This window comes from Notamacropus eugenii, chromosome 4 (assembly GCF_028372415.1).
Source record: "Notamacropus eugenii isolate mMacEug1 chromosome 4, mMacEug1.pri_v2, whole genome shotgun sequence".
Lineage (NCBI taxonomy): Eukaryota > Metazoa > Chordata > Mammalia > Diprotodontia > Macropodidae > Notamacropus > Notamacropus eugenii.
The window spans coordinates 58,796,392-58,815,613 of record NC_092875.1 but is presented as its reverse complement, the minus strand read 5'-3'; the positions used below and the strand labels follow the sequence as shown (position 1 = coordinate 58,815,613).

The following is a 19,222-nucleotide window of genomic DNA, read 5'->3' as shown; positions in this document are numbered from 1 at the left end:
ATGACAAGCTTATAATTCTGGCTGACTTAAATGCTACAGTAGGCTTAGACTACCAGACTCAGCAGGAATCTGCAGAGTAATGGAGTAGGGAGTAATGGAGGTGGAAGCAGCAACAGCAATGGTCATTTGCTGCTGAAGATTTGTGCATCGCATGACCTTCACATCATCAGCTCTGTTTTCCATTTGCCTAAATGCAATAAAACTTCATGGATGCACCTTTGCAGCAAACATTGGCATCTATGTGATTGTAAGGAGAAGAGACAGACAGGATGGGAGAGTGACAAAGGCAATGTGTGGTGCAGAGTGCTGGACTAATCCTAGACTTATCCTTTCCAAGATAAATATTCACATTCATCAAAAGTACCACCCCCAAGGCAAAATGACTACTAGAAGAATTAATGTCAACAAATTAGAGCTCTTCTCTGAACGTGAACAGTTTGTTGCTAACTTGGAGAGAAAGTTGAGCCAACACACAATTGGCAACAGTAGGGCAGAAAAGCAGTGGGCAACTTTCAGAGATTTGGTGTACAATTCTGGATTTGCTCATCTGAGTCACAACACTTGCAGAAACCAAGACTGGTTTGATGAAAATGATGGGGAAATTCAGAAGCTGCTGAATGAAAAATGAGAACTCCACAAGATATACCAGTAGGATAGTTCATCCACCTCTAAGAAGGCAGAATCTAATTCCATCAAAAGCAATGTATAAGCAAAGCTTAGAGAGATGTAGGATTCCTGGTTCAGTAAGAAGGCAGATGAAATTCAGTTTTATGCTGATAATAGCAATCTAAAGTGCTTTTATGATTCCCTGAAAGCTATTTATGGACCAAAAACCTATGATACATCACAACTGCTCAGTGCTGATGGAGCCACGTTGATTAGTGATAAGGCCATGATGCTATAAAGATGGGCTGAACACTTCTATAGTGTTCTCAACAGATCGTCATCAATCAATGCTGAAGTCATTGACCGTTTGCCTCAGGTTGAAGTCAGTCCCTCCTTAGCTGAACTGAAGAAGAGGTTTTGAGGGCCGTTAGACATCTTTCATGTGGCAAAGCACCTGATGCAGATTCTATACCAGCTGAGATTTAAAAGGTAGGGGGACCATTTCTCATACAAAAGTTGACTGAAATTTTCTAAGTTATATGGCAAGAGGAACTTATGCCCCAGGAGTTCAAGGATGCCTCCATAGTCCATCTCCATAAAGGTAAAGGGAATATATTGTCCTTCAACAATCCAGGGGTTCTCTCTCTTAGTAATTGCTGGCAATATTCTTGGAGAGAAAAGGAGAAGAGCTGCTACTCAGTCACAGATTGTGTTTGTCCTTTGTTCTCGAAGAGGATTATGACATCAAGATGATGACATGACTTGCAATTGACTTTGATCTGAGTGAAGGAGGGCTGTACAAGGTCACCAACCTCACTTTCTTTTCCTAAGCAATAAATGATTAATAAATGCTTGTTGAGCTAATGAATGATTCTTGGTGCTGTTTCAGAAATTTCTGCTCCACTATGTATCCTATTACATGATCTCCAAAGTACCTTCTGATGGGGAGATTTTATGATTCTATGAAATACAGCCCCGGAGAAGTTAAACAACTTGCCCACAGGTAGACTGTGATGAAAGGATCATTTTATCCAGGGTCTCAAAGAGACCTTTAACATGATCTAGTCTATATCTCTTTGTATCTGTTTTAAAATTTTATTGATAATTTTTGCGTAATTTTATTTATTGAGTACATTTCTTCTTTTCTCAGCAAATAATGTCTTGCAAAAAAGAGAAATGAAAAAGTAAGTGGGAAAAAACATTTAGCAAAATCAATCAACACAACAACTGTTTCTGACAGTTTATCAGGCATTGCACACCCATAGTCCCTCACTCCTGCAAAGAAGAGAGTAAGGTACATTTTCTCAGCTCTTTCTAGCTCAAAGATTGTTCATTATAATTATACAGCATTCCTCTGTTCCCTTCTTTTTTCTTTCCATTTACATGATTGTAGTTATTATGTTTTTTACTTCTGTTCTGTTTACTTTCCTCTGAGTTCCTATAATTTTTCCTATGCTCCTCTGAATTTGCTTCATACTCATTACATTGTAAAGAGCAGCAAAATTCCATTACACTGCTGTACTAGAATTCATCCAGGCATCACCTTTGTTTGCAACTTTTTGTTACCATAGCATATTTGCTGAATATTCAGTATATGTAGTACCTTTTGATACCCTTCACTTACATGTACAGCAATATAATTCCTTGAATCAAACAATTCAGATATTTTAGTTGCTTTGAACCATATGTTCAGAGTATTCTATAGAATTGTTGAACCAAATTATAGTTCCACTAAAAGGGTATATGTGTGCATGACTTTTCACAGCCTTTTCCATACTGACTATTCATATATTTGTCATCATTTTCAACTAATTGTGTGTGAGATGAAATCTCAGAGTTGTACAGATTTTCACTTTACTGACTGTTTGTGATTTGGAGTGAGCTTTCTTATGTATGTTGAGAGTTTATAATACTTCTTGAAAGGAATGTTTATTCATATCTTTTGACTGATTATTCATCTTTGGCTCCAAGGCTCTTGCCATTTTGTGTTAATGCACTATGTCATTTTCCTATCAGGCCTTTATAAGAGATATTTGATGTTTGTTTTCTCTCCTAATGGATGCTTTCCTATTCTGTCTTTTTATATGATTGAAATGACTTATTTTATTGGTATGATTGGTGGTTATGGATATTGCTGCAGAGGATGAAGCTGACTTGCTGATGTCACTCTGAACTCCAAATCCCAACATCAGTCAGTTCTCAAAAACCCGTTACATTTATTTTGTGTTTGCTTCTCTCCTTTTTTGGTTAAATATTTTCCCTTTCACATTTCTGGTGAAAGTGCCTGAGTTGGTTGTTTCCTAAAATTTTTAATGATGTGCCTTTTAAAATTGAATGTGTTTATTCATTCCAAACTTATTGTGGTAATATGATTTTAGGTATTTTGGGAGGAGCCAGAGTTAGGCCAGCAACTTGGCATTTTAGATTTCATGTTGGAAAAAGTAGGAAGCATACATAAGAAATTCAGTAGTTAACAAAAGGAAATTTACTTAACATAGCAGTAAGAGGACATTTAATAATGCTATGCATTGAGGATGTTCCAAGTTGATACATTTGAGAGAAACTTCTTTGCCTGAGTTACCAGTTATGGTCTACCAAGACTCAAAATGGGGCTGGAGATCCTCATGTCTTTTTTAACCAAGAAGTGATATCAACAGCTTGAACATTTAGTCCTCTGAGCCATTCAATTCTTGAGGATGGCTTCAGTACCTTTAAAGAAAAACTTAACCTGATTTGAATGAGGAGAGAGATTAGTGTATGGCCCCTACCATATTCTACGTTTGGTGGTAAGGTCCTCAACTATTACCAGAAGGGATTTTGACCACTTACTTGACTTTAGAAATGTTTCTGGCCAACTTTGACCTCTGGTATTTTAAAAACCCTGATATAGATAGCACTAAAGTAAGAGAAGGAAAATGAAAAGAAAAACAGAGTAAAATAAAAACAAAACAATTTAATGGCTCTCTAAAACAGTAACAGAATGTGGGAGAAAAAAGACTAGAAATCCCAGACTTCACTCCTCTATTTCTCTCCACTCCCATTTGGAAGGATCAAGTTCTGGGTCTGAAAAATCAAGTCCATGAGCTGGAGGATGCCATATTTTTGTAGTTCATAGTAGACCTCTCAGAATAAAGAATAGACAATAAGAGGGAACAATAAGTTCTCCCTAATCTAACTTGTTCTGCTGATTTACCTTTTTACTCTTACCAGGGTCAAATAGTTTTAGTCATTAACACTTTATGAATCTAGAAGTGCTATTGCTCCTTCATGTATATTTTTTTAAAGTGGAATTTCACTCTTACATTTTGTTTTTATACACACTCAATATCCTAGCATATCCAAAACTATTGCAAAAGCCTGCTGGCTATTATCCCTACTTTAAGTCTTTCTTCACTCCAGTTCATCCTCCACTCAGCTGTCAAATTCATCTTCCTGCAGCACAGGTCTGATCATGTCACACCCTTATAATTCTGGGCTCCTTATTGTCGTCAGGATGAAATCTGAAATCCAGTCTGTTATTCAAAACCTTTCCCAACCTGCCCCACTACCTTAGCAGTCTTGCTATACCCTACTTGTACCCACCTCTCCAATATCCTCTCCCCCATCCTCCCTGCTTTTCCTCACACAAGATGCTCCACCTCCAGACTGAGTGTTTTTATTGACTATTCCCCTTGCCATTACGTCCTTCCTCATCTCAATCTCCTGGCTTCCTTTGAGTCCTGGCTTAAATCTCAGTTTCTACAAGAAGCCTGTCATGGTTTCCCTTAATACCAGCATTTTCCTTCTGCTGATTATTTACAATTTATCATATATATGTGTGTATATACATACATGTATATACACATATTTTGTTTGTCCATAGTTGTTTTCATGTAGCCTCCCCCATTAGACTGTGAACTCCTGGAGAGTGGGGACTTTCCCCCCTTCTTTGTATCTCTAGCATTAGGCATAGTGCCTGGCACATAAGTGCTTAATAAATACATATTGACTTATCTTGACTTCCTACCCCCCAGAGAGATATCTCTTGTAATGAAGACTTTTTTTTAAAATGGAAAATTAAAAAAAAATCAGCAAACCAATCAGTCCATCAAAATTATCTGATATTCTATGCCACGTTCTACATACATTGACACATTTTCTACACTCAGTAAAGATGTGGGGGAAAATATCTTCTGTTTCTTCTTGGGAGCTGATTTTTTTTTTTGTAATTTCTCAGCATCCATTTTTTATTATTTTGAGTTTGCCATTCTTTCCATTGACATTATTATAGCAATTTTAATATTTTCTTAACTTATTTAATGTCATAACTAGATGAAACTATTTCCTAGAATCTCTGTTTCCATTATTTCTTACAATACAGTAAGACTCCATTATATTCATGGCCCGCTATTTGCTTATACAGTAAATGATATATACAGTACCGTTAGGAAGATATTTACTAGAGTCTTATTAATTGGTGTTTCAGGGTCTAGCAGAAGTTAGAATCTATGACCCCTGAAATCCATTAAATTGAGGATATTCTGTAATTTTTCCAAACGGGGACCTAGAAAATTGAAATCACTCATACAGCTAAAGAGTGATCAAGGAAGCACTTGAACTTAGGTGATAGAATAATAAAATGTCAGAGATGAAAGGGACCTTGAAAATATCCTCATTTCCCTAATACATTTCATTTACTAAATTTTTATTTTTTGTTGTTCTTATTTTATATAAAACTGTCACCTTAATTTCTGGTTGTATCTCTACATCTTCTACTCATTGAACTTTCCCTTGAAACAAAGGGAAAAATCCCAAATATTTCGTTCTGCTCCTGGCTCTGTTTCTCGTTCTTAGGACTTTGTCATAATGGCTCATTTGCCCTCTCAACCTGGAACTTCCCTCAGCATCTGTAGCCTTCTTTCCCTGAAAGATAACTGCTCTTGCCATTCTCCACCCATTGGTAAGTGCCTCCTGGAATCTTCATTTTTGGAACATATCAAGGCTGACTAGGTGTCATTCCCCTTCCATTTATACTTCAGATTCTCAGAACTGTCCCACCATGTCTCCCAAGCAGGTATATTACTTTCCTTCCCCATCACTCTTTTGGCTTCCTTTTGTGCTTTCTCTTGCCACATGAACACTGAAATTGTTCTTCTCTGACTCCCTTATCTGATTACAATCTATTGGTCTTCCTTTTCTCTTTCTGCTCTCTGATACCAAACCCTGTTCTTCATCTACATTGTGACCTCTAATCTTTTGATCTCTGAGTTCACTCTTAGGCCATCACTCTTGGTCTATTTCCCATTTTTGACCCCTCAACAAGATAGTTAAACTGTACATTGTCCTCTTCTCCTGTATCCTTTACCCATCTTATCAGATTGATGAATAAAGATAGAGAAGATCATATAATCAGTCAGCAAGAGTATCCTAGGCATGCAAATTTGTTACATAACTTTAATTGGGTCCTCACTGCTACAATGCAATCCTTTTATTCATTCCTTATTAACTCACTATCCACTCACTTCTCAACCTTTTCATCCCTTCTCAGACCTCCCAAGGCTCCTCTTCCTTCCACCCTATCAAATCAGAACTTTTCCTCATATTTTACTGAAAAAAATTGAAGTCATTCATAAGGAGCTCTCTTTTCTCCCCTCCTCATTGTGTCATGTCACCAAGGTGCCTTCTACCACTCTTTCTCCTTTCACTGCTATCTCATATGATGAGGTGGCCCTTTGCCTGGACAAAGCCAACGTGCACAAGAAATCCCATTCCATCCCATCTCCATTAGCATATTTCTCCCTCTACCATCCATATTCTTTCACTTATTTTCAAGCTTTTCATGCTACTAGATCATTCCTTCATAGTAAGTGCTTAAATTTTTGCTTCCTATTGCCTGGAAAAATTTTAAAAAAAAGTTTAATGAAAGCAACCAACACAGTGAAGATTTAAGATGGTACATACAATATTCCACCCCCAGAGTCTTCCATGTATGCCAAGAAGAGAGGGTAGTACCTTTTTCCAAATCTTTCCCATATTTACAAAGAATTGAGGTTTTTTTCTCCTCATTTACATTATTAGTTATTGTATATAAATATTATTCTCCTACTTCTACTTGCTTTGCTCTGCATTAGTTCTTAAAAGTTCTCCTATATTTGTCTAAATTCTTTATTCTCAGCTTTTCTTAGAGCAACAGTGTGGGAGTAAATAGAGGGAGAGGTCTTGAAACCAGGAAGGCCCGAGGCTACCTTTCCAGTGCTCCAAACAAGTAAGCCTGTAAATTGCAGAATTTCATTGTTTTTTTCTATAAAGGACTCCCTGTGTAATTGCCCCTTCAATTTCCAGATAAGGAAACTGAGGCACAGGAGACTATGATTGCTCATCCAGAAGGGGAAGCAATGATCCTATGATTTTTTTATGATGGTACATGACCTCTAGTGTAAATAGAGAAATGAGCAATTGACTTCATTTATGACATTTGCGAAATATTATTGAAAATTTATTCAATCATTCCATTGAGCACCCAGGTACCCAGGCCCAGGAGGATGTCTACAGTCATAGAGAGAGGTTTCCTGGTTTCCTGGTGAAGAGCATCTTCAAGGCTCCTTTCATGTCCTTGTTCCTTAGGCTGTAGATGAAAGGGTTCAGCATAGGAGTGACCACAGTGTACATCACAGCTGATGCTGTGTCCTTTTGGGCTGTATGGGTGGATGTGGGGTTAAAGTACACTCCAATAATTGTTCCATAGAAGAGACAGACCACAGTGAGATGGGAGCCACAAGTGTTGAAAGCTTTCTGTTTTCCGTAGGCTGAGGGGATCTTCAGGACAGCCACAAAAATGCGTGTGTAGGAGATGAGGATGCCAATAAAAGGCATGACAGCTGTCAGTCCTCCTACTGTGTAGACCATCAAGTCATTGAGGAAGGTATCAGAGCAGGCCAACCTTATCACCGCACTGAGGTCACAGAAGAAATGAGGGATTTCATTGTGACCACAGAATGAAAGTCGGGTCAGGGTGATAGTGTGAATCAGGGCATCAATGCAGGCCCAAAACCAGCACACTGCTACTAGACGGGCACAGACTTTTTGGGTCATGATCATGGTATAGTGTAATGGGGCACAGATAGCCACATAGCGGTCATAGGCCATGGAGGCAAGGATGATACTATCTAATCCTGCAAACCAGCTGAAGAAGAACACTTGTGTCAGGCAACTGGTGTAAGAAATTGCTTTATTTCCAGATATGTGATTAACCAACATCTTCGGGACAGTGCTGGATGTGAAGCAGATGTCAACCAGGGACAAATTGCTAAGGAAGAAGTACATGGGGGTGTGAAGGTGGGAGTCAGTTCTAATGGCCAGAATGATGAGCAGGTTCCATAGCACTGTGATGAGGTACATAACCAGGAAGAGGAAAAACAGAAGCCTCTCTTGTTCAGGCTGGTTTGAAAGGCCCAGGAGGATGAACTCAGAGATCCTTGATTGATTTCTTCGTTCCATAGTTCTGTTGAGAAGCACAAGGGGAAAGGAAATGAAACTAAAACAACCCATTTAAAGTTGGTCTGAACATTTTCGTATGAAGAAAATCAGCAAAGATAAAATTAGAAGAGAAACAGAATAACGGGGAAATATTTGCATTAAAGAAAATGTCACTGCTAATAGTCTGAGATGCAAAATATATAGAAAATTGAGAACAGATGTATAGCATCAGAGACATTCCCTGATAAACAAGGAATCAAAGGGAGGATACAAATATTTTTAAAATAAGAACTGTTAACTATAAACTATAACATGTTCCAAATCATGAATAATAATGCTCTGTAGTTTCACCTCATACTCTGAAAATTTGGAAATATTTAAAAATATGTGAATGCTGACTGGTGGAAGGATTTTGAGAAGATAGGCATGGGGTTTCCCTGTTGACAGAGCTGCAAAGGAATCCAAACATAGTGGTTTAAACTTTGGGGGAGAAAGGGAGAAGAGAATAAGCATCTATTAAAGACCTAGTATTGGGCCAGGCCACATGCTACACACTTTACAAATATTATGTCATTAGATCTTATACTTTATTTAAACATATAAAATAGATAAAGAAGTGATGAATAGTTAGCACTGTATATTTAGACAATATACTTATGGTAAGAAATCTAAGAACTAAATAAAGAAAGTATGGTGGATTCAATTATCATCTCTATGCAAATGATTCTCAAAGCTATTTATCTACCTCTAACTTCTTAGCTCTGGGTTTATCTCTGCAATTGCCTGTCAGCAATCTCAAAAGTGAATTTGTTATATTTCCCCCAAAACTGTCTTCCCAACTTTGCTTTTACTGCTGAAGGATTAGGAGCTTCCATAGGCTCCTAACCTAGCTGTCATCTTCTACTTTCTGTCACCCCCACCATTATATTCAATATTTTGGCAAGTCTTATTGATTTTACCTTCATAATATCTCTTATACACTATCTTTCCTTTGACCTTCCACTACCTTGGTGGGGGCTTTAATCACCTCATACCTTGACTATTGCAAACATTTGCTTGTTGGTTTCCCTACCTTACATTTCTCTTCACTATAGTTCATCTTTCACTTAGCTGTCAAACTAATCTTCCTAAATACCATGCCACTCCCTTATTCAATCAGCTCAAGCAGCTTCCTATCCCCTCTGAGATATCATCTATTTGATATTTAAGGTCCTTCATAGACTGGCCCTCTTTCATTTTTCCAGTCTTCTTACATCACACTTCCCCCAAATACCCTGTGTTCCAGTGACACCAGTCGTCTTGCTGTTTCTAACACAAGATGCTCTGTCTCCAAACTCCAGATACTTCTACTGGTCATCCTCCATTCCATTCTCTCCCTCCTTATTTCCACCTCTGACTTCCTTGGTTCTTTCAAGTCTTAACTAAAATCCCATCTTCTGCATTAAGCTGTTTCATATCTGCCTTAATGTATTGCCTTCCTTCTATTGATTATCTACAGTTTATCCTTTATTCATGTCTTGTTTGGACGTAGGTGTTTTCATGTTGTCTTCTGATTAGACTGTGAGTTCCTTGGGAGCAGAAACTGTTTCTAAAAAAACCTTTCTTTGTGTCCTCAGTACTTAGCACAGTGCCTGATAAACAGTAAATACTTAGTAAACGTTAATTGAATGACTAATAACATTTTTCTGAGTATCAATGGAAAGAAAGAGAAACAATGTTCTTGTAATAATATACTACACACTACTTATCAAGAAGTAATAAATACATAAAGAATTTGGGAAACTCATCACAAACCTGGTGAAGGGACATGAACAGATCATAGTTATCTACATATGTGGGTCCTCTTTTGCTGCCCAAAACACAGACACCAATACATTTTTTTTTGGATTGCTATAACAGTAATTTGGGTTTCAAAAATGTGTGTGTGTGGTAACCACAAGGTATATGATTATACCAATCTGATTATAACCAATGTGGAAAAATGGTTTTTGAGGTAGAAAGTAAGAGGATGTGACCTTGAAGCAACAACCTTGAGAGGATGTTACCATTCCAACTTGAAATTTGTCATAAAGGACAGTAAAGGTAAATATTGCCTGATGCATACTCTAGAGTTTGGGAAAGTAAACTTCACAGGGTTCAGAAAGAAAGTGGTTTGTATCCCACAGCTTAAAATGTTATAGGGTAAGGAGAAATGGGAAGCTCTCAACAATGAAAATTCTTGTAATATAAGCATTTGTGATGAGGAAGAGAAGATATAAATGTCCAAAGAAACTGAAAAAGGTACAAAAGGGATGCCCTGACCAGCATAAATTTCAGAAATATGTTTTCAGAAGATAGAAACAAGGGCAAGTAATGGAGGATGAATACAAATATGTGTCCCAATCCCATGAAAATATTTTATCAACAGTGCTAGAAATTAGAATGATTTGAGTGTGGTGATGACATCCAATAATAAGCTTTAAAGAAAGTAGCAAGCACTGAGTTTTACTCTGTGAGGACTTTAATCTTGAAGGAGCCACAAAAGTAAGTATTCCCCATACCACATGAAGCAGCACCACTTCTATGTCTGATGAGTTTTCCTTGCTCTTCCATTGGCCATTGAAGAGTTATTTTTGTGGAAGAGTTCAGTTGTTTATAGTCACGTCCAGGTCTTGGTGACCTCATTTGGGGTTTTCTTGGAAAAGGTAGTGTAGTGGTTTACTATTTCCTTCCCTAGCTCATTTTACAGATGAGGAACTTAAGCCAACAGGGTTAAGTGACTTTTCCAGGGTTACAGAGATAGTAAATGTCTGAGGCTGGATTTGAACTGAGGTCTTCCTTATTCCAGGCCTAGAGCTCTATTCACTATGCCACCTAGGTGCCCCCAACCCCCACAAAAAAGAAAAATGTTTTTTAAACTCTTTTTAGAGAAAGAAGAAGACTAAACAAAAAAAAGGAAGGCCATTCAGGGTGGATGGAATAAGGAAAATGCCTAGTTGGTTGTCCAGTCTTGAAAAGGACTAAAAGGATAGCACTGTGTTGGAGTCAAATTACAATGTGTCTGACTGGCTGATCAGATCTATGGAACTCAGAAGACTCTACCATAGATTGAAGACAAATAGTCCATACGAACATTTGGGGTGGAAATGATAATTTCCAAAGAAAGGAAGAAAGAGTTATGAAATCTTACTTTACTTTTTTTTCTGCCAAATTGGGTGAATGGTTTTTAGAAAAGGAGTCTAGAAGACTAGAACAAGCGTGTTTAATATGGAGCTGAAAGTCATGGCAAATGAGGGGAAGATAAGAGAGCACCTGACTACCCTTAGTGAATTATCCAGTGAACCTGCCTGCATGAACTACATCACAGGGGCCTGAAAAGTTCTAGAGAATGTGACTATTGAGCCAATGGAAGTGATCTTTGAGAGATTGTGGAGAAAGGGAGTGATACCACAGAATGGCATAAAGGAAGAATAATGCTGCTGCGTTTGAACTTGGGTTTATCTGACTCCATTTCTAGTACACCATCCATGACACCATCTTGCTTTCCAATACCAAGCTAGTGGTTGACTTATATCTTCATCTTTTCTTTTTTTCAGAGAAACTGTTGTCTAGACATATTTGTGTTTATGCAGTTGCTTTTTGGAACAAAGGAGTAAGGTTTTATTTGAATTACTAGTAAATTTCTACTTGACTAGCAAATTTCTTTACTATTGGTATTAGTAAATTCCTCATAAATTTTTTCTCATTATATTCAATCTTTTCAAATTTTTTTTGAAACCTGATTATGTCATCAACATATATGCTATTACTCTGAAAATTCTTGCCATCCCTAAACTTATAAGCATACTATTTCTGGCATCAGTTAGTGAAAATTCAGAGGTTGGAAGATGGAGAGGTCTTTTTTGAGAAATAATAAGGTAGCCACTGTCACTAGATCACAGAGTACTTAGGGGTGAGTAAGAAGACAGGAAAGGTAGGAATGGGCCATCTATAAAGGTTATGATGTCAAACAAATGATTTTATATTTGTTTCTGGAAGTAATAGGGAACCACTGTAGTTTATCAAATTGGACATGTGGGTGACATGATCAGACCTATGCTTGAGGAAGATCATTTTGATAGTTGAGTGGACAATGGATTCGGGTGAGGAGAGGCATGTAACAGGGAGACTCAATTGCCTATTTTTAGCCTTTTGCAACCCTGACATTCTATGTTCTAATACTTTTGAGCTTGCACATTTTACAGGTTAACATCTCCTCTAGCCTACTTATATACATAATTCTTTTTGTTTTTGAATTCTAAGTTCTGTTGAGTCTCTCCTCCTCCACCACCTCCTCCTCTTTCTTTTCTTCCTCCTTTTCCTCTTCCTGTGGACATTTCTCTCTTTTTCCAGCCTTCCCATTTCCAGACTCCCTCCCCCATCTCACTGTTCTGGTTCCAGGAATCCCTAAGCTGGTTCACACAGAGTCTTTTCTCTCCATGCTATATCAATGGTCATGGCCTTAGCCACCTCTGCCACCAGCCTCCTCTTTAACGACTACCACAAGAACAAGGGGAAATCATCAAATGTAGAGGTGGTATTGCCTCATGTGGGTATGGGAAATTCTCACTCTTGTGGATGCTTAAAGATTAAAGTCCTTATAGACTAAAACCCAGTGCTTTCTCCCCTCTTTAAAGCTGACACAATCAGTAGAAAGCACCTGTGGCTTTGGGATGAGAATATGGAGAACTAGGATTTCTGATGCAGTAAATATAGTTATGAATTTAGAGATATGAAGACTGAGTTCAAATCAGACATTTGCTTGCTGTGTGACTTTGGCAAAATCACTTAACCTTTCTGTGCCTCAGATGTTTCATTTGTAAAATGGAAAAATAGCATCTATCTTACAAGTTTGTTGTGAGGATCAAATGAGCTGACATATGTAAAGTGTTTTGTAAACTTTAAAGTGCAATATAAATTCCTTTACATTTTTTAAGTCAGAAGACTTTGTTTAGGAAAAATTGAAGAACTAAGATTTTTGTTATTTTGAAGTGGAAGGAATAGATTTTATTACTACATGGAATAATCAAGCCCATCAGTAGTCCTTCTTTTCGTGGGGTTTTCTACATCTGCTTCTGGGAATCAGAGGCCTTTACACAGGGCTATTATTATCATAGGAGTACAGAATACTCCTGTGAACTCTGGGAGTACATAGGCAAAAATTCCTAAATTTGACTCATGTTCTTGAAAATAGCACACCCCCCATCTGTGATTTCCTGGTGGTGACTGACTATTCAGAACAATAAACAAGCAAAACTAAACTTGAGAGAAAAGATTCTATCAAGAGAACTATCTAAAAAGCAGAAGTTGGAGAAAATGTGCTTGAGTCTCATAAGCAGCAGATGTATTAGGAAGCATTGATATTAACCCATAAAACACAAGTAACGTGACTGACCATGGGTATAGGCAGAAGAAGAAAATGAAAGTTTTCCATCTTTTGAGTGATAATTTCATTTTAATCTGTTTTTAAAGAACCTTTAAATGCACTTTTCTTTATTGCACAACTAACTCTTGTGCTGCTGGAATGCCCCCTTTCCCCATTCTAAATCCAGGCAGAATCAGTAGTTTTCAGCAGGTTATGCCAGCACACTGAATTGAACTATTTATTGCCTTCCAATCACAGATCATTGGTTTTGGCAACCACCCACCGCCCCCTTCCTTGCTCTTTGGCCTAACACTTTGATAGTGCAAATGACACCAGAGGCAAATACATTTGTGCCTCAAGAAAGCTTCATGCAAGGGATCAAAGAAGTACCATGACTTCTAATGAAGCACATGGCTTATTCTTGAATGGTATAATCAATCTTTAATTTTGATTGGTTTTCCCAATTGGGGATCAACCCAAGCTGCACAGTGCTAGAATATTAGCAACTCAAAACTAAGTAAGTAGTTGTTAATTTCTTTGAACCCATCATTTAGACTAAAATTTAAACTTCCAAGCTCTCATGCTAGAATGGATCAGAATCCTGCTTACTCAGTATGTTTTCTCTAAACTTACAAACCTGAAGGTAAAACAAAACTCAAAGCTCAATAGCAAGAGATTTTTTTAACTACAAAATTATTTTTATGGTTCTTATAAGGACTCTAGTGAATGTACAACTGATTAGAATTACACTTTATTGTTTTCTCATTGAAAACTGCGAGTTTTGACATTAATCTTAATACCTGTACGCATGCATATTTAATCAGAAAGTAGTTTTTGGAACTAATTATCTTGGTACAATAGTTTGCCAGCCTTGCATAAATTAATGCTATTCAAGAGAACTGCTTGTTAGTCAGTTTCACATTTGTGCCTCCTTTGTTTCATAAATGTTTGGCAAACCTTTCATACAGGCAGAAAGGCACAGTTGTTCTATAACAATGACTTTGAAATACTGGGGGATGAGGAAAAGCATTTAACTATGTTCAAATTATAACTTCATGTTTGTGGGCCAAAGTGTGCTTTTGTTTTTTTTTCAAAATTGAAATCTTGCAAATTTGGAAATTTTATCACTTGCATATCTGACGTACACTTATCAACTATGCACAGTGCACAATAACAAATTATTTATTTTAGCAAGTGCTGTTCAATTTTGATTTTTCCTAATGTTGCATTTTTCATCACTTAGTACAATGCTACTTAGTAACCTATAGTATACCTATAGTATATTTGAATATACATAAAATGCTAAATTTTTTGAACTTGCATAGAATTGAAGTAGTGTAAAAGTGTGATGAGACTGTCCTCCTGAATTTGTTGAGTGTGAGAAGTTGTTTGGCAGAATTACTGGTTGATGGTTAGTCACGTGAAATTAATGACAAATTACCAGTTATAACAAAAAATATATTGCTTTTTCACCAGACCTTTTGGAAACCTTTATTAAATATTTGATGATCTAAAAATCCATCTGGTCGGGATTGAGAAAAGAATTAAGTATTTATTTTAATCTCCATTTAGTTAGCACCTTTAATGATTTATCTTGACTTTTCCCTCACACACAAAGAATTTACCTTTATCCAGTGTATTCCTACAAGAACTTTGGAAAACTCGCCTCTATTTGAAGTTATTTTTAGTTTTGGTCTACTAATAGTTTACATGACTTTATTACTAAATGTACTGATTTTAGTTAATATTTGTGCCTGTTATTAAGAAATTATTGCTTATTAAAATTTTCTATCATCTATTTTCATACCAAACATGCAGATCTAGCCAAACACACGTATTCTTAGAGGTACTTTGAGGTATTTGAACATTTTGTCTGACTGCCCAGAAAACTTTTATTCTGGGGTAATTAAGCCTTAATATTGTTAATATTTTGAAAATAATTCCTTTTGCTCTTAAGCATAATATAGTATTTCAGCTGAACTCTAAAAACTAAAGCAATGATTAAAATGAAGTTTTCTATATACTGAATATTTAATTCTTATCAAAACCATACACTCTTGAAGGGTGGCAAAAGGGCACTTAGGATTTTGTTTCCTTAATGGAAATAGGGAACTTTCCTTTATAAATATTTTATTAGATTTCTTTAACATCATAAAATGGATTCTCATAAGATTATTTACAGAAGGAATATCAGTAAGTAAGTTTCATTGTGGTTTAAAAGAACTAATATGTACTCGAGAAAAATTCACTTTTGAATTTTAATTTTTCTTTTTAGATTTTAGGAGACAAAATGTTTTGTTTCTTTTTGGATGAATTATGGAAAAGGTTTGCATGGGAAAAATATTTTGCACATGTATCAATAAAGATAAAGGAAATACATGATAAAGGTAAAAGAATCCTCTGTATCCTCAAGTCCCTTTTTGCAAGAAATTTCTCAGATTCTGTGACTCATTCACCACTTACTTTGTGTGCATTTTCTCCCTTGAAATGAATGAAAAGTGCTCTTTACAGATTCACCTACTTGGGTGTTTGGTCTGAATATTCTGTTCTGTTCCTGAAGGACCCAATTCTGATGTCTTCTCAGGTCTCCTTCCCATAGATCAATCAGAGAACTAGCCAAGTGCATGAGCTCCTCCAGGAGAAAGAGGGCTTGAGGCTTTGGCTGAGGGGACATGGGTTACAGCAAGTCTTGTCTGTCCACCAAGAAGGATGAATGGGCTTTATTGTAGGTGCTTTTACACAGAGCCCTTACCCAAGACTCCAATTCCCTGAGGACCTTGTTAGGGACTAACCCCAAGTAACTGTCCACCTTCCACTCCAGACTCTTTGGGCTCAGCTTCCTGTGGGGAAAAAGTTGAGTGAAGTTGTCTAATTCACTTTCACAGTGCTGTTGTGTTAGGAATACTAAGGATTCCCTGTGTTTCTAGTTCTCCTCTAGGGAAGGGAATCTCAGAACAGTGAGCAACAGAGCTCAAATGGATTTTAGCATGCAGGCCACAAGATATCAGAGCAGAGAGGGAACTTAAGGCATAGAATATAGATAACCTTCATATCAGAGGCTACTTTGGGGTACAGCACTACATGATCATGGGTTTAGAGCTGGAAGGGAATTCAGAGACTATATATATAGTCTGAATCACTCATTTTAGAATTGAATAAACTGAATTTTTGAGTACTTATGTGACTTTCCCAAGGTCAAGCAGGTAAATATTAGCAATCATTTGGAACCATATTCTCTCAATACAGGATCAGTGAGTTTTCCCCTAAAATACACTGTCTCCTCAAGTCATGTCCATGGTCCCTGGTTGCATTTTGTTCTCACTTTTGTGATTCATTCCTCTCACCCAGAGAAACTGGGAATTTCAGTATCCAATACCACCCCACATCAGAAGTAGTGAACCAACTCCTCCAGTGATCATTTAGTTCTATGTCCTCATTTTACAGTTGAGGAAACAGAGCCCTAGGAAGTTAGCAGACTTGCCCAAGATCACATAGCTTGGAGTATCAGAGCTAAATTCCAGACTCAGGTCCTCTGACTCTAAATCCAGAGCTCTTTGGACAGCTTAGGTAGCAGTGGATAGTCAGTCAATAAATCGGAGAGTCAGACAGTATGCTAAGTGCTAGGGGCACAAAGAAAGGCAAAAGACAGTTTCTGGTCTCAAGGAACTCACAATCTAATGGGATAGAGTACTGGATCTCAAGTCAGGAAGACATGAATTCAAATCTGATCTAAAATACTAACTCAGCTTCCTCAACTGTAAAATGGGGGTAATAATAATATCTACCTCACAGGATTGTTTTGAGGATAAAGGTGGATAATAACACAGCCATATATGTTTCCTGAGGGAAGGCTATAAAGGGGGCTTAGTGACCCTTGCATCTGTGCCAATGCAAGGCAACTTCCATCTTATGCTGCACCTACCAGTCTGATTTCCCATCATCTGCAATGAGGAGAGCCAGTGTGATGAGGAGTCCTTGAACCCAAGACTCTAGTTCCCTGAGGTGCTTCTTAGAGACCAACCCCCAGTAATCCCTCAGACTGTGGAACTTTAGTCTGCTGTTCTACGTGTCTTCTACAGGAACAGGAAGAAGAAAGTTGATGGGGAGTCAGATTTTCATTTCCTGGTCATGCCCTACACATTCCAGAGATTCTGGACTCCTATAGGTCATCATCCTAACCCCATTCCTCCACCATTTGGCTTTTTATTCCTATCTCCCTTAACCTTCCCACCCCCAAAGCATCAACCAATTCAGTCCTTCCACTATGCCCTCCAGAATGTGGGCTCCAGAAGCAAACAAATTGGCACTCATCTTAAACAGTTTCCTTTCTCATTCTTTCTGTCTTCTAACAATCACCAAGATCTGGTACCCCTCTAATGACACATTTTCCCTGGCTACATTTAATGTCTGCAGTTTTACTCATTTTCTTCCAGTAAGTGGTCAAGACCAGGTGGTTGTAATACTCCTTATTCTCCATTGCCACTTCCAGATTTTCACCCTACCTCCATGTAACCTTTCCTTCCTTGAGGTCCACACAATCCACACAAAATCCTAGTAGCTGTTGTCTACAGACCTCCAGAGCACTCTCCTTCCTTCCTCAATGATTTCAGTACTGGTTGATAATTTTTCTCTGCTCTCCATCTTCTGTCTTCATATAACATATATATTAACTTTCCCTAAACACTGACCTACTCACTTCCCTCTACCCCACCTCCATGACCTACAATGTATCATCTTTAAGTTCCAAAAACCTGAAATCCACTTATGTGACCATAATCTATTGGCTTTCCATGTCTTCTCAGCTATCTCTTATCAAACCCTACTCCTTGTCCACACTGTCACCTCCAATTCCTCAGTCTCTCAGTTGTCTCCCAGGTCATCATTCTTACACCAGCCAGCATCTCTTCTTTTCCCCATCGTAATTCCTTGGTGACCTAGTGTAACTATCCTCTTCTCTCAAGTCTTGGCCCACTTATCATGCTATCAATTGCGCCCTGCCAAGCTTTAGCCTAAAATCACTCTTACCAACTACTACTTTTAATAGAAGAGGTCAGTGTAGAATTGACATCTTTAAGTGGGGATAATCTGATCATTTATGCAAATATAGCAAAGAGGACTTTGTTGTTGAAATGGGGGTGATATTATGAGGCTCCTGACAGCCTTTCAGGCTTTGAAATTCTGTGGTGCTGATTCAGTAAATTGTGACACCCAGAAGTGAACACAATACTCCAGATGTGATTTAACCATGATAGAAGGCTTTCTTCCCCCCGTCTTTTCCTTTGCCTAAGTCCCCATGCCTAAGCTTTCCATTTTTCCAACAGAGATCACTTGAACTAAGCCCTGTGATTTTATAGGCACCCTGTAGTCTATGCAACTTCTTTCAAGGGATTTCTGGTTCATATGAAACCACTTTCCCTCCTAGGTGACCTCACTGGAAAACAGAGGATCAGGGTTCTTTCTCTCTGGATCTTCTGTCCCTTCACCAGAATATTCCTAAAACACACTTAGGTATGGCTCCTCTCTAATGTTTTGCCACATATGAGCAGCAGGTTACCTTTTGCAAAGTCATTCAACGTGCAATATTGGTATCTAGTACAGGACAGTGGCTTTTTCCCTTCTCCCCGGGAACTACAAAGACACAATGAACTAAATGCATGAATAAATGAGAAACATAAAACATATCAAATGACCTATATCATTCTACTTTCAATAGAGAGTCATGTCAGCTTTATCAGATTGGGGAGCTTATATTTTGTGTTCATTTTGGGTCTTTCCTGC

At 37.7% G+C, this 19,222-nt stretch overlaps 1 protein-coding gene across 1 annotated transcript; it reads right to left on the bottom strand.

Annotated features, from left to right (window-relative positions):
- Positions 1 to 7,064: 7,064 nt before the first annotated feature.
- Positions 7,065 to 8,082, bottom strand: LOC140499589 (olfactory receptor 1f45-like). Its single transcript, XM_072601213.1, has one exon. It carries the CDS (start codon positions 8,080 to 8,082, stop codon positions 7,138 to 7,140), a length of 945 nt encoding a protein of 314 aa, XP_072457314.1. The 3' UTR covers positions 7,065 to 7,137.
- Between the last annotated feature and the right edge of the window lie 11,140 nt (positions 8,083 to 19,222).

What these genes read in the sequence shown, in the direction of transcription:
- LOC140499589 (XM_072601213.1), bottom strand. Translation starts at nt 8,082, where the DNA reads ATGGAACGAAGAAATCAATCAAGGATCTCTGAGTTCATCCTCCTGGGC.